Source organism: Mangifera indica, chromosome 3, assembly GCF_011075055.1.
Source record: "Mangifera indica cultivar Alphonso chromosome 3, CATAS_Mindica_2.1, whole genome shotgun sequence".
Lineage (NCBI taxonomy): Eukaryota > Viridiplantae > Streptophyta > Magnoliopsida > Sapindales > Anacardiaceae > Mangifera > Mangifera indica.
Window position 1 is genome coordinate 3,776,089 of NC_058139.1, and position 16,106 is coordinate 3,792,194.

The 16,106-nt window shown below is 35.7% G+C and overlaps 2 protein-coding genes across 2 annotated transcripts; one reads left to right on the top strand and one right to left on the bottom strand.

Moving 5' to 3' along the window:
- The first annotated feature begins 1,498 nt into the window (after positions 1–1,498).
- LOC123212050 (ATP synthase subunit delta', mitochondrial) lies at positions 1,499–3,882 on the top strand. Its single transcript, XM_044631077.1, has 2 exons — positions 1,499–1,902; positions 3,318–3,882. The coding sequence occupies exons 1-2, from the start codon at positions 1,645–1,647 to the stop codon at positions 3,660–3,662; spliced, it is 603 nt and encodes a 200-aa protein (XP_044487012.1). The 5' UTR covers positions 1,499–1,644; the 3' UTR covers positions 3,663–3,882.
- A 592-nt stretch (positions 3,883–4,474) lies between these two features.
- Positions 4,475–15,984, bottom strand: LOC123212049 (lon protease homolog 2, peroxisomal). The gene is made up of 17 exons (XM_044631076.1): positions 15,650–15,984; positions 15,256–15,368; positions 15,068–15,176; positions 14,691–14,860; positions 13,772–13,863; positions 12,608–12,787; positions 12,441–12,524; positions 11,305–11,432; positions 10,712–10,913; positions 10,411–10,617; positions 9,466–9,596; positions 8,970–9,183; positions 8,160–8,462; positions 7,501–7,692; positions 7,163–7,408; positions 5,481–5,582; positions 4,475–5,018 (listed from the first exon to the last, which is right to left on the bottom strand). The coding sequence occupies exons 1-17, from the start codon at positions 15,754–15,756 to the stop codon at positions 4,935–4,937; spliced, it is 2,664 nt and encodes an 887-aa protein (XP_044487011.1). The 5' UTR covers positions 15,757–15,984; the 3' UTR covers positions 4,475–4,934.
- Positions 15,985–16,106: the final 122 nt, after the last annotated feature.

The window sequence follows — 16,106 nt, forward strand, 5'->3', positions numbered from 1 at the left end:
TAAATTCTTTTTCTTATTTTTCTTTCCTTCTTTTCTTTCCTTTCCTTTCCTTTCTTTCCTTTCTTCTTCCTTTTCTTTCTTTCTTTCCTGCCCAAAATTGCAAAACACTGTTCACAGAACAGTCATTTAACAGGGCAACCTTCTTTTTCATACAATTTAACATCCCAAACGGTTTCTAATTCATACAAGCTATATATCGTTGAAAAGAGGATTCAAAGATCTTTCCAACGACGTATAATAGCACTCATAATTCATTCAATCAGGCAGTCAAAACAGCAGATAAAGTCAGTGGCAAAAACTGCCTCCCCTGTTTTTCTTTAGTAAAACAGTCCTTTCGGTTTATACAATCTTTAACAGTCCAAATGATCTCTAATTCATACAAGCTATATATCATTGGAAAGAGGATTCAAAGAGATTTCCAACAAGATATAATAGCACTCATAATTCATTCAATCAGGCAGTCAAAACAGCAGATAAAGTCAGTGGCAAAAACTGCCTCCCCTGTTTTTCTTTAGTAAAACAGTCCTTTCGGTTTATACAATCTTTAACAGTCCAAATGATCTCTAATTCATACAAGCTATATATCATTGGAAAGAGGATTCAAAGAGCTTTCCAACAAGATATAATAGCACTCATAATTCATTCAATGAGGCAGCCAAAACATGGGACGAACTCAGTGGCAAAAACTGTAAATATTCTGTAACTTTCTGCCATGAACAAAATCACATACATAGACATCCCAAATGGCAAAACAACATTCCTCAACATCAAAATCAACATATATAATATAGATCTAAGGAACCAAAACCCTAAAACATATCACATAACAAGGAGGAAACCCCTTACCTTATTTCAAGCCAAATCTTTGAAAGTTGGCTTCCTCCTCTTTGTTTTGCTTCCTTTATCACCAAGATCACTTTAAATTAATACCAAAACACTCTAACATATTCACATAACATGCATATAAATATAGATGAAAGGAGAAGAAAGGAGATCTTTGGTTACCAAAGTTTCCAAGTGCTTCCTTTTCTTTTCTTTTCTTTCTTCTCTTCCAAACTACTTCCAATCCTTCCTTATTTTCTTCAAGAAAGCAAAGAAAAGTATGAAGAATGTGGCTGCTGGAGCTTTTTACGGAAGAAGATGCAAAATAATGGAAAAGTCTTCTCTTTCTCTTTATCTAATAAGCCTTATCTCTTTCTCTTTTTCTTTTTGTCTTTTTCCTTTTCTTTTTTTTTTTTTTTCTTTTTCTTTAGGTATACATATATATGTATATAAAAAAAAAACACACCCATACATATATATATTTAAAATGAGAAAAATCTCAAAACAGGGTCAAAAGACATAATTGCCCCTGAAATATACCTGAGGGTATTACAGTCCTTTTCCCTAATATAAATTAAATAAATTATATAAAAAACGCATAAATTATATTAAACTTCCCATGTAAAAATTTATATTTTTTAATTGGGAAAAATTTTGTAGATGAGCTGAAAATCTAAAATAAAATGAAATAGAGGAAATTAGAGCGAGAGTAACGAAAACCTATACAAAAGGGTAAAACGCTTCTCATTTTCGGCCAGTAGCCTCCATCCCCAAAATTGAAGTTTTTTATCACTGCCATTAACGAATCTCCAGAATCTAAAGATGTTCAGGCAAGCCTCACGCCTCTTGGCTCGAACCACCGCATTGACCAGGTCTCGAGCATTCTCTTCCGAAGTCCCTGCCACCCCCGCCGTCGACTCTACCTTCATCGATTCATGGAAAAAAGTCATACCAAACATGGAACCACCCAGTACTCCATCGTCTTTCATGGTCACTCGCCCACAAACTCCCACCTCCATTCCTTCAAAGCTCACTGTCAACTTCGTTCTTCCCTACGCATCTGAGCTTTCCGCCAAGGAGGTTCGCCTTGGTTTTGTTTTCATAATTTTATTGTTTTTTTATGATTTTTTTGGCGATCGCACGATCAAGTTTACTATTTAGGTATTTTTTTAGGGCTTTCGGCATCTGGGTTTTGCTTGGATCTGATTGTATGGTCGTGAATGATTTTGGCTGATTGAAATAATTGTTGTGAGTTTTCGCATATTGTATTTGGCTGAATCGACGATAACAAAAGAAAGTGGTTGTATTCTTTGTTTTAGTGTTGTTTTCTTGTTCTGGGTTTGTAGGATTTGGAGTTCAAGAGGTTAATTGGGCAGTATATAATGTGTTTTTGATTTTTCGGGTTTTAAGTTAACCGAACGAGTTACCATGTTCCCAGAGATTGTTCTAGTAGTTGTTTCGTCCTATTCTTTCTGATGTTATCGCCCACAAATGCTACCTGTATAGTTCATTATTTTGATCACTTCAGGAGAGAATAGTGAATCAAGGAGAGAAAGTCAATCATTTGCTAATGTTGTTTGCCTAAGCATGTGGAGTGGAAGAATAGGAGAGGAAAGATGGTGCTCAGTTAAGCCCTCATATAATTTTCATGTATGGTGGATGTTATGCCTGATAATTGTAGTGAGACCTTCAAAGTTTTAGGAGCAAATTTCAACAAGATGATGAATGCTTATGTCTCACACCCTCATCCCTTTCATTTATGTATGAATTTGACTTGGTTTGTTGTGTTTTTCGCTGATGATTGACACAGTTCTTGGTTGGAATTTGGAACAGCTGAGGTTGGCTCATTCCCAATAAATATATCAAAACCAAAATGAAGTTTGCATCCTAATTTTTTATAATTTTGTCCTTTCAACTATTGGGTTTAGAATCACCTGTTGCCGTATGTATATTATTTTCAGTTCTGTGAGATGATATTAACTATGTTTCTCAATGATTTTAAGCAGTAGCTTTTTTGTTATCTTCTAACAGTAATATTCCTCCTCTGTGAGATGACATTAACATTGTTTCTTAATGAACTTTAAGCAGTGGCGTGAAAAAAAAAATGGTTTGGATGGAATGAGCTAGTTACTTAAATCAGTACATTTGTTATTGTCAAGAGGTCTTGCAACTACATTTGTTGTTGTCAAGGATGGATTTTGAGGTACATGGTGGAAAACATGACATTGATGCTATGAGATGGTTACTTTTTTTTTTTTGGTTATTATCAAATAATGTGTAGTGTGGCTGGGCTGATTTTTAGGTTTCTATCTTGTTCTGGCATGGGAACTTTAAGTTCATGAGGAACTAAATGCTTAAGTCATTAACAAATATGTTTGTTAGCATCAAGATCTTATGTAGGGGTCTGTATTTGCAGATCTAATTCTGTAGTCTATTCTTGTAAATCCTATTATTTAATTATCATCAGTTATGCTTTCTACTTTAATTTTTTGCAGGTTGACATGGTCATTATTCCAGCAACAACAGGTCAAATGGGTGTTTTGCCTGGGCATGTACCCACAATCGCAGAGCTAAAGCCAGGGGTCCTATCAGTTCATGAAGGGAATGAGACTAAGAAATATTTTCTTAGCAGTGGGTTTGCATTTATTCATGCAAATTCAGTAGCTGACATAATCGCAGTTGAGGCTGTGCCAGTTGACCACATTGATCCAAACTTGGTCCAGAAGGGGCTTGCAGAATTCACTCAGAAGCTGAGTTCTGCTACCACAGACTTGGAGAAAGCTGAAGCTCAGATAGGTGTTGATGTTCACAGTGCACTCAACTCTGCTCTCACAGGCTAAATGGTTTTATTCTGCCTCAAGATTTTCTCATTTTGTTACCTCTTTTGAGCTTCATTGAACTGTTCGGCCTTCCATCCATCAGGCTGGCCACTTAGATTTCTGAAAGGTATTATTACCTTGATCCACAGAAGGCTAAAATAAATTTAAGAAAACAAGAATCTCAACCTTGTTCAATGTTTGCTTTTCTATCCAAAAAAACAGATCTTGCACTTCGCTTCCAGTTTGGATCTATTATATTTGAGATTGTTTGATATTATTACACATAAGCGGATTTGCTCCAGTAGAATAAATCCATGTAATTTTCAATGCCAACTTTTTTCAGAAGTTTTGCAAGAACATTTTTGCAGTTCTGATCAAAGGCATACGTCTACTGCTGCAAACTTTGATACCTGTGTGAAAAAAGAAATGAGATTGTCTTCTTGAAAATCTGAATTAAAAATAATTTAGACCTTGAGTTTGGCATAAGTTTAACTTGTTCACAAGGTCAAACTTTTGACCCCTACATTTTAGCATTGTGTATTTTTCGGAAAGTAGAAACCTAATCCGTGTTTTCAATTTTTTTGTTAGAAAAATTAAATAATTACATCATCCAATTACAAATTAACACATTGATTTATGTAATAAAATTAATAAAACTTATTTGTTTATATATTTTTAAACAAATAAAATGACTCCTGGATGAAGTTAAAAAAAAAAAAAAAAAAGGGAGACCGCACTAGGTATAATATAAACCAAAAACCTTCTCTCATCGCTTTCAGAATCAAATTTTTCCAAATGCTCTCAATCATTAAGCACATACGATAGTCAGCCAATTCACCAAATGAGAATATTGTATTGTATCAAGCCAATAAGGAAAGCCTTATGGTTTAAGACAATTAACTGCAAGGCCTGTGAACCTTTTACTACATTAAATAATTGATTTATACAGAACAGAGAATTGGCTTATATTTACACAGGTAATTAGTTAGATGAAATTCGGAAGCACATGAATCTCCTCAGCAAATACAGCTTGATCGGAAGAAGCAACAAAAACAAGGGTGGCAAGAATTTCCAACAGAAACTTGGGGACATGCATGACCACCTTACCAGCTACTACTAGTTGAGTTATTTTTGGTGGATTATGAGCTCATAAAAATTTCGTTCATCTCCAATAGCACACGGCAACCAATAAATGCATTACCAGAATGTTCAAAAGAAGTGGTGACATTACCACAAGCAAAACAATCAGATCACCAGAAAGATGTCAGATAGATAAACTCCCTTGTTGGTGTGTCATAACTTAGAGCTTACTCTCCAAGGGCAACCACCTTCAAAGGCCTGCTCTAAAACATCTTCAATTCGCTTAGCCGGTAAGATCTGTCAAAATGAAAAGACAGTGTTTGAGTGATACGCCTGACATGTAGAGAAAACAATTATAAATTGAAAATCAATTGCTATATTTATAGCCCATGCATACAAGACAACTCCAGAGAAAGCACTCCAAGTGGGATTTCCGTTGGAAATAAAAAAATAAATAAATTCACATTTCAACTGAATTTTTTACGTCATCATGTTCCATTTTATCATGGTTTAAAGAAAGGATCGTCATAATCAACAACATATTTCCTTTTGTGGTTCCCTGACAAGTGGAATTTATATGAACTAGAGCAAAACACTGGTAAGAGTCCATGACATAGTTTAGATTCATTGCTGCATCATATATATTTGCTGACGACATGATATAATTGCATATTTCAGTCCCCGAACAGCAGAAGGGAGTGAAATTAGTTCATTTGCACAAAAAAAGCAATAATTTACCAGCAATAAAATCTAAGTTACCTCCAAACAGGCAAGCACAGCAGCTGGCACTTCAGCTAGGTCCTTCTTATTTCTCTCTGGCAGAATAACTCTCTTGATACCATATCGGTGAGCAGCTAACACCTGTACATACAAGATTTAAGAAAACAGTTTTAGAAATAAAATGATCATATCATCACCAGTTTATATTAAAATAACTGCACACTTCTTCTGCTTAATTCCTGGGCTAAGACCTGCTCATTCTCGATCAGAATACTTAAAATCAATATTTACAACCATCTAATTTATGGAGACGGTGTACAACCATAAACTTCAAATATTATCATACAATCACCTAAGCAAAACCAAAAGCAACAGTAGCAAATGACCATGAAAATCAACCACTGACATATGGATCATAAAACTGCCTATGCTTATTGATGCAGAGCTAAGAGGCTTTAATAACTTGGGATATATTTTTAGGACGATCACAAACTCCCCTTCTCCTTCAACAGCAAACTAAAAGCTATCAGGCAGGCCTTGACTCGCTTAGCCCTTACTTGGTTATCTTAATTGATGCGATTATCTTTAGTGGATTATCTTTTTGGCTAAACACTTAGCCTTAGATTTCTTTTGGGCCATTATAAATAGGCTGGGATGTACTTTATTTGGATGGGCTACTAGAAAACAAAAAATTGTGTGCAACAATGAATTGAAGTTCACGTCACTCTTTATCTTGTTTTATATAAGGTGTATCGAAATAGACTAACCTTTTCATTTGTAGTGGCCTTATTAAGACATCCCTATTTTGATAGGTGAACATGAATAGAAACTATTGAATTTTTGGCCTTTATTATCTCTCTTTCTCTCTATTCTCATTTCTATACTTCTTAATTCTTTTTTTGTTCTCCTTGCAAATCACTATTCTTTCTCTCTCTCTTATTTTATTTCTCTTCAATTCTATCTCTGATCTGTATCTTATATTTTTCTCCTCTAACTCTACCACTTATCTTCATCTATCTTCCCTTTCTCTTACACCACAAGCCATAAATATCTCAATCATACATCAGTTATTCTACAAGCCATGCTGGCAAAATGACTGCTAAGTCAAACATGCACACATAAGAAAACCATAGACAACTCTCTGTGCAGCTCATCCTATAAACAAAGGTGCCATGAGACTTGATATTAATTTTTGACGTCAAAGAATCATAAACAATTTTAGTTCTACTCCCCCGTTGCTTACCTTGATGGTTGTGATGAAAATAAAGATACTACCCAAACACAACAATGCAAAGAAAAAAATGTTGTGCATCCCTGTACTGTACAATGTCCTTCATAACATGGAAGACACAGCCTATAGAATGACCAATACCAATTTCAAACACAAGCATGACAACTCAAACATGGCACATGCCTATAGAACTTATTGTGAAGTCAACCTGTCCACCATGCTTATAAGTCAAGGCACTGAAAATCAATTACAATGGAAACCTCTCATTCAGTGGCCTCTGTTCTACATCCAAATGGATAGGCAGGATAGCAGATTGTACAGTGAACAAAATTTTAATTGTTGGTTTCCCTGTATGCAAATTCCCAAGTAACATATTTGCAAGTCTAAAAGTTATATTGATGAAGATAACAATTACAATGAACCACATCATAGCTGCATGCTTTTCTTCTTAAAAATCAACATCACCAACCTATTCAGTGGAAAAGCATACCTTATCCTTGACACCGCCAACAGGTAGCACAAGACCCCTCAAAGTCATCTCTCCAGTCATTGCCGTATCTGCTCTTACTCTTTTCCGACTAAACAGTGAAACCAGAGCTGTTACAAGAGTGACACCAGCAGAGGGCCCATCTTTGGGTACAGCTCCAGCAGGAAAATGTATATGAATATCCCGCCCATCAAGGAGATTAATTTCCTCCTCAGCCACCAGCTGAAGATTTGTTGCCTTTGCTCTCACCTATATATTAAAGGCAAAGCACCGTCAGAAATTGTTTTATCATGACAAAGAGGTGAAACCTAAGATTTAGTCATTCTAGAAAAAAATATTACCCATGTCAGAGCTAGTTGTGCTGATTCTTTGATGACATCACCAAGCTGTCCAGTAAGATGTAAATCACCCTTTCCCGCCATTGCAGTAGCCTCCACGAACTGGACCTCTCCACCAAAAGTTGTCCAGACTAGCCCAACAGATACTCCAGGAGTTGCAACTCGTTCTGCAGTTTCATCATAATACGTTGGAGGCTGCATATACAGTAGAACAAAAATCCTGAGTCCTCAGAGCCATTAAGCATTATGAAGAACTCAACCTACTAAAAAATGAGAAAACCAAGGCATTGTGTTTGTATAAAGCATGTTTACTTCAGGAGCAAATTATATACGAGGAACTTCTGCTTATAAAGCGGCTTTCTAGATACTACACATCATGACATGTAAACAACTAGATGATATGCCAACTATGAATTCAATGGTTTATTTAGCTTTGACAACTCTTATAAAAATTAGTCCCCAGAAGCCCTAAAATGAAAGTGCTATACGATGTAGTCCTATCAACACTGACTTAACCCATCGATACAATTATAAGTGCCGAGCAGATAAGACAAACATCCTAGATCAAACAAAGCATAGTAAACATAAAGCATGTCAGGTTAAACAAATTTCAAAAACTAAGCACTGACTGGAAATTCAAAAGAAATATTGACGATTATTACCCCCAAAACTTTTTCTAGCATTGCCGCATCCACAACCAAAGGTGAGGCAATCCTTAATGTGCTGGATATCTCATGATTGTTTACACCCATTGAAAGGACTTCCATCTCTACTTCAGCTCCATCAGCAAGCCTGTTGTCCAACAATGGTGTAGTAAGCTGGTGCACATCCTTACTCACTGGAACAGCTTTTTCATTCTCTGAAATTCTAACTGCTGCTGCACGAGCCAAGGCAGCCAAGTTCCTCTCCAAATTCCGAACACCTGCCTCCCTGGTGTACCTCTGAATCACAAGTTTAACCATAGCCTACCGCAAACCAAAAAAAAAATGCACTGAGAATACAAATTCTTGTAAAACTGATGCTTACACTTTTCAATTACTGATCCCTGAACAACAAAGACACTAATAGGATACAGAAGTCATCAAAACCAGAAATTGAACACAAGAGATATTCAATCCTAGGGCAAGGCAATAAACTATTTTTAAACAGATCAGACACGACCATATGAAAGCATCGACCAACAGTTTCCAACATGCTGTTATTGAAGTAAATACCATATTCTCTCTTTTCTTATAAAAAATATTCACACTTCCAAGAGGAAAAAAATAATGAAAAGTATAAGGTTGAGTGTAAGTACTTCAACAAAATGATTAACAAAACAAACTATTCTTTATTATATCACTTTTAGTTATGACAAAGCCAGCCTGCTTCTTCTACTCTTTGAAATGCAGCAAAGATAAGTTTATGATATTCTTTGACAATCAATGCCCATTCTAAAGTCGGTGAAATCTTCTTTGTGATAAATTTACTACCTCAGGAATCTGGAGGAATTCAGAACTCAACCCATGCTGCTCCAGCACTCGTGGAATCAAATGTTGCATGGCAATTCGAAGTTTTTCTTCAGGTGAATATCCAGGTAGTTCAATGACTTCCATCCTGTCCAACAGCGGAGGAGGAATGAGCTGTGCCCGGTTTGCAGTTGCCACAAAAATTACCTTTGAAAGGTCAAATGGAACATTCAAATAGCTAAAGATCTTCAGTTAAGGAACAGCTCTAGCTGTACTTCTAACCATGAAATAGTCAGAGTGATGAGAATTAATAATCTACATAAACACCAAATGAGTAACCCGGTCATACCAGGCTACCATTACAGAACATACATATATACTATCTCATAAGTATGACCCTTGTCCAATAAACAAATTCACCGCAAAGTGTGCATGTTCTATAACATCTAAAGATGTTAAAACGAGGCAAGAACAGGTATAATCAATAATTACTAAAAGAAATCCCATAGAAAAAGGATACTGATCATTGAATGTTTTATTCTGTTCAGGGTCAAGAACCTCTAGCAGAGCAGAAGCAGGATCCCCACGCACATCAGAACCAGTTTTATCAATCTCATCCAACAGCATGACTGGATTGCAGACACCTACTCTCTGAAAACATATTGCATATTAACACTTTAGTCTTCTCACACCTCAAAATACACACAGAAGAAAGAGACAGACAGTGAGAGAATCAAAGAAGAAGTTTGAATTAAACCGAAATATTATCATTCCACAATTAAAGAGCCATTGTATAAACAAATCCTGACAGCTGGACCCATATCTTGGCTACTCAACTACATTAAGGCACAGGATCAACACCAATACACCCACAAAGGTAATTAAATCAGATGAGCTTGATTCACAGCAATAGTTTTAGTATTTTTTGAGCTGACATAGTGACATACAAAAACAATTGGCAAATTTAGAAAACAGAGCAACTATCAAACCCAGACAGAGACTTTAGCATACACCATCTAATTCATTCAACTTGAGCCACCATGAGGTGATAAGGGGCAATGCTATTCGCATACACCATATTGTAAATGGGTTTCACGGGTGTTCACATTCAATACACACTACTGAGCTACTAGTGATCCATATAACAGTCATACAGCTCTATACACGTCTGTGTGTGTGTGTGAGTACACTTGTTTGTGAACTTGAAGGTATCAAAAATAGTAGATCAAACACATTTTCTTTTTTATGAAGGTTCTGTAATCATTTGCATCTCCAACATTACAACTATTCAATGGACAACAATGAATCCAAACTGTGACTTCATTCTAGACTACACACATTTTTATGTGTGTTTTAATATTGCTATGCAATTTCAGATTCGATTACAGTATTTAGACAGAAATAAGATTTTTTTTTCTTGCAGATCTAACCCAACAACTAATAAGAAGCACACAACATGTTTTACCTTCAATCCATCAATAAGACGCCCTGGCATACTTCCGATGTATGTCCTTCTGTGCCCTCTTATATCAGCTTCATCCTTCACACCACCAAGAGATATGCGTACAAATTTTCTGCCCAAAGCTGAAGCAATGGATGATGCCAAAGATGTTTTCCCAACACCTGGTGGGCCAACAAAACACAACACTGGACCTCTTGCATCTGGTTTAAGCTGCATCATAAATAAATAATCCAAATTAAGACCAGTCTGAAAACCAAAATCATGGAAGAAATTTAAACCAACAAGAACTAGATTATTGGACAACCTTGCGCACAGCCAGATATTCTATAATCCGCCGCTTTACCCTGGTTAAACCATAATGATCACTGTCAAGACGTTCTTTAGCAGCTTTTAGGTCCAAATCAACTTCTTCACTGGCCTGTTGCCATGGCAAATCAGCGAGAATTTCCAAGTATACTCGTGAACTATTATATCCAGGTTGCTGTGGTTGCATTTTCTTAAGCCTCCTGAAATTGATTAAAAAAAAAATTAAGGAAAAATGAATTGGAAGTTCACCACCACGGGACAGAATATATAGAACAAGAATCATGCATTTGATCAAAGCAACAGGACGAAGAGACCCAAAGTTGAACTTTGACAAAGAACAAGGAGGCAAAATCTGAATGAAAATGTTTTCACCATAAGGCCCAAGGTATTGTTGACAAAGTTGCCTAGGTATTTTACAGCTCAATCTATTTTTGTTAGCATTTAATGACATATTTTCCATAAAAAATACCATATTTACCAGCAACTAAATCTTTTTTCCAAATATCCACTTCATGTTGTTTCGTATAACTAAATTGATCCACCCATGTATGATTGTTTGTATTTATCATTATCTTCCCAAAGATATCATACCTTAACTCTCTCTGTACATGCTTCCAGACATTTGAAGGCATTCCTGCACTTTGCATCTTTCTTTCCAGAGCAACTAAATCATCCTCATCATCATCATTATCACCAAGCTCCTCTTTTATGGCCCTCATCTGGATAGATTATTGAGTAGGCCAAAAAAGGATTAACTTTGAAGGTAAGAAAGACAAGATAACAATTCACCTGAAGAGCAATTTACCATTATACCCACAACCAGAAAACCGACATTCATGTTTTATATATGGTAAGATAGACTTGAGCATTATGCATTTCTGAAGAAAAATTATATTTATTAAATTTTGGTTAGCTAAAAGAGGATCTCCAAAAAAATCATAAAATGAACTTTTTGACCCAATCATGGCAATGACAACTCAAATAACAAGACGTAAGAGTAAAGAGCAAAAATACAGATAAAAAAATTGCATTAATAGGACTCAAAAGGTCTACCATTCAATTTCCCCTAATAAGTGAAGGGGAAAAAGATACTTATCATGCCGAAATGCCTAAAACTAGAGGGCAAAAAGGTCTGGTTGAAAGAACAGAAATTTAAAGACAATACTATGCTCATTTTGTCTGTTGAATGCAAGTTGATGTTTCACAAACTCAATATTAAAAGGCAGTGACCAATCTTGCAAAATTTGAAAGCAAGTGGCCTTTCAATAACATTTTAATTCAGAAAAGCAGAGAAAAGAATTTTGGTTTGATTATTAAAAGAGGAACTTGAAAGAGTGTTCATAAATCTGCCAAAAATAAATTATATAGTCTCTTATCCCAGAGAAGGAAAAAAAATGGTGCTACCTGCTGCCTCCAACTTCCAATTTAAGTTCATTATCTCAAAATATAAATGATAAGCAAAACATTGTATCTTAAATGATAGTTTGCAGCCTAGATGCCCTACAAAAATCAGCCTATAAACGATAAGCAATTAAGCCTTGTTCACAAGCCTAGTTGCTGTACTTTATAGTCAGGTAAAAATTTTCAGTTGCTGAAAGAATGCAAACCTGCTGAAACAAAAGAAACTCCCTCTGTGATTTTTAAAATAAACAATCCAACTCTATACACATCTATAACAACCAAATTTAAAACTTTCCAATATCCATGGGCGAGATGGAAATGCTCACCTGCTGGCGTAAAAGAAACTCTTTCTGTGATTTTGACAACTGTCCCTCAACCTTCTGTGTGATCTTCTCAGCTACACGTATTGACTGTCAAAAATTTAACATTAAGACGACTACATAAGGCAAGATCAATCGTTTGGATTTATACCAACAGTAAATCAATAAATTACCTGTAAATGCCTGTCAACTAACTCAGTAGCTTTTGAGAGCCTCACTTTGAGGTCAATTGAATCCAACATCAATAGCTGCTCTTCAAAGCCTATCTCGAAGCTCGCAACGAAGATATCTGCCAATTTGTGAATTGGAACTGTTTCCAAAAGAACTTTTGTCCTCCCACTAGTTTTTTGTTTCTGTGAACAGAAGTGCAAACTTAAGTTCTTGATTGAGAGAGAACATAAAATAGCTGGCTCTAAAAGATGGCTCCACTTTGTATGTTTACATAGCCCCGTGGGATATTCTTCAACTAATCTTAGCTTGACTATCTCTAGCTATCTAACCAATGATGCACTTTGAAAGCTTCCAACTCCTCCAACCATGGGCACTAAACCTCATGGCCTAAAAGAGAACTAAAAAACATAATGTTCTATGTTTAAATTCTTTTTTTCTTCAATTAGATACAAAAATCTATAATTAACTTACTTTCAAGTACCATTGTAGAATATACACACACACACACACACTTGTGCAGGCAGTAATCTTAGATCCCATTTTACGCTCTCTGATGAGGAAGCGTATTTCCATAATTGTTTTTATTTTCTTGCTAGCAAGTTTTTCCACAAGAGAATACTCCATTTAGCTAGGAATCAACCTCCATCTTTACAAACCCAGGCGTCAATCAAACAAGATAGTACACTAAATAAAAGTATGAAAACCCTCCTGAATAAATGAGTAAAGTCCCACTTCTTAAAAGCATATAAACAATAATGATTGACAACAAAATCACTGAAATTCAAGAGAAGTGAGCAAACCTTAAAGAAATTTGATACTATTACTTATTCCATTATTCAGAACATATAAAAAGAGAAACTTGTATTAGTAGAAGCCCTAAATGCTTCAGCAATCAAAGAAGATAAATGACTAATGCATATATTAAATACAGATTACAGGCTAGCAAAAAAAAAAAAATATCCCCAATCTGCAACTAGCAGCTCTGAAAAGTAATAAATGTGGAAATTTTGATCTTGGACAATATCAGACATGAAAAAGAAATAATGATGTTACGAAAATTGTTGCATCTTACAGAATAGTTTTCCATAACCCAAACTGACACTTGTGAGCCTATTCATCCAATCTATGAAGATTAAAAGAATATAATCTAGCGAAATAACTCTCACCTGCTCAAGAACTGATATAAGCTCCATGGCAGTTGCTTTAAACTGACGAGACAAAGCTATGAAGTCTGGATCTTGCTCTACTTGCTCCATCTCTAATTAAGATTTAAAAGCAGAAGCTACTTAGTATATTCATAGATGAGAATAAAGAGATCATCAGTTACATTCATATAAAAAATTTAAGAAAAAAAGACGGCTACATCAGCAATAGTCCATAGAATGAACTGTCAAATAATATATGTTTCATGATGTATGTCTATGCATTGAAAGTTTTCTAATAAAACATAGTTCCCTCCAAAAGCTTTGCTAAGAACATATTCCATACATACAAGATTCTTCATAGAACTGATATAACATACTCATAATTTTCTTCTTGGATTAGACAAGGCTCCTAGAACTGGAAGATATATTTTTTTTAAGGTAAATATTTTAATTATACTATTACTAGCATAAGTGTTTTTTTCTTTTTTTATTTTCTTGTATTTATCCTTCTTATCTGATAAGATTATTTTTACTTAAAATTAGTTTTCTTATGTTACTTATTTGAGTAGAAGTTATGATACATATGCAAGTAGGGATAGTTTTTTCATAGCCATTTTTTGGGGTCGTGCTTTTCTGTAAGCAGAGCATATCTCTCTCGTTTATCTACCAACCACCCCAGCTCTTCTTTCTTCTCTAGTTTCTATTCTCTCTTTATTTCCAAACAGACTGAAAGGTTCAAAATAGAGATGCAGGAGAGACAACCCTCATCAGAATGCAAAAATGATCACAACTCGCCATTAGAACTCCATAATGTGTTTATAAAGGTGGGAGAAGAAATTAAGAGAGCCATGTAAAAGTTTAAATGGTCAATTGTAAATCCTCTACCCAACCATATCAAATGCACCATATCTGAAACAAAAGAACGTAACTAGGAGCAGACCTATCTTTGTCATCTCAAGTGAAGATATCCGAGCAGTATAATATGTTCCCCTTGTGCTAAGTTCCTGGACACTGAATCGGCACAAGCCTTCGAGCACAACAATGTATGTCACCCTCCCACTTGGTTTTTCCACTCCTCTTGAGAGATGTAAAGCACGGGCTGCGACTCCCCTGAGCAACAGAAAATCATACATAGTCCATCAAAGTGAATCCAAAACTATCATCTAATAAGATACAAAGAAAATGAAACGATGAAACAGGTCACTAGAAAATGAAATCAATAATGAGATAAGTGGCAGTCCTGTAAGTGTAATTATATAACTAAAACCAAAACATTCTCCAAAATAAAATATAACTTGAGCCCAATCAAAGATATACCTATTGTGCCAATGAATAACTTCCTGCTGATTTTTTCCATCAACCTTGTGACCATCTGATGCGCCAACTTGAATCTTCGGCACTCTCTCTCCAGAATCACTTCCAACTCCTACAAAATTAATCAACCAAATATTTGTCCCCTTTCATTCAGGGATTCCATCAAATCTGCACAACGCAAACTAGCTCACCTTGAGATAATGTTGGGCCCACTGCAGTAGTTTCGGCAGCATCTCGGACTGGCAGTATGCCAATCAAACCTTTCTCTTCTCTCTGCCAAAGTTCTTGCTCCACTAATTTCACACTACATTAACCGACAGATTATTTCCTCAAATTCAGATTTGGAAACATGAATTCTTGATGAATTATGATCAATCAGATAAAATTACACAGCATACCACCAAGATTACCTTCTAAACATACAACTCATAAAACAAATGCAAATTCGCTCACGAAGCTATCAAAACGATTATAATACACGAAGTGACGTAAAAAAAAAAAAAAGCAATCAACAGAGCAAAAACTGTAAAACCAAACAAAAACAAAAAGTCAAACAAAAAAACGAACGGAGGATATGAAGAAAACCTAGTAGGTGAAGTGCAACGAATTCTAATAATGGCGCCAGGTAAGAGGACTTTGTTCCTAAATGGAAGGATTCCTAGCCGACTCGGTAACTCAATAGATTCCGCCATGATTTTGCGTTGGTTACAGGAAAGGTATTTTTATGTTGGCGAGAGGGAATTTGAGTGAGTTTTTAAAGGAAAAAAAGAGAGGATAAACAAAAAAATAATAATTAAAGAGTCAGAGAAGGAGAACGGAGGATGCACACATGGCTTGCTTGTTGGGTGGCTGGTGGGTTTGGTTTGGATTGGGTGGGTGCCAATTCAAAACGGTGACGGCTCTCTCTCTCTATCTCTCTACCCCTTGCTGAACCGCTCGAAAACTTTGTTTCGGCTTTTTCACGCGATTAAGTTTCATTAGATGGCAAAAATCCTTTTCAAGTGTCCCATAATCACATTTTCACCCTTTACGTTTCAAAAAC

Bases quoted from the DNA above. Each gene is read 5' to 3' on its own strand.
- LOC123212050 (XM_044631077.1), top strand. From the start codon at position 1,645: ATGTTCAGGCAAGCCTCACGCCTCTTGGCTCGAACCACCGCATTGACC. The intron at 1,903-3,317 runs GTTCGCCTTGGT...AATTTTTTGCAG, and splicing joins CTGAGCTTTCCGCCAAGGAG to GTTGACATGGTCATTATTCC.
- LOC123212049 (XM_044631076.1), bottom strand. From the start codon at position 15,756: ATGGCGGAATCTATTGAGTTACCGAGTCGGCTAGGAATCCTTCCATTT. The intron at 7,409-7,500 runs GTAATATTTTTT...TTTAATATATAG, and splicing joins CACAACTAGCTCTGACATGG to GTGAGAGCAAAGGCAACAAA. The intron at 5,019-5,480 runs GTAACTTAGATT...TCATTTTGACAG, and splicing joins CTGTGCTTGCCTGTTTGGAG to ATCTTACCGGCTAAGCGAAT.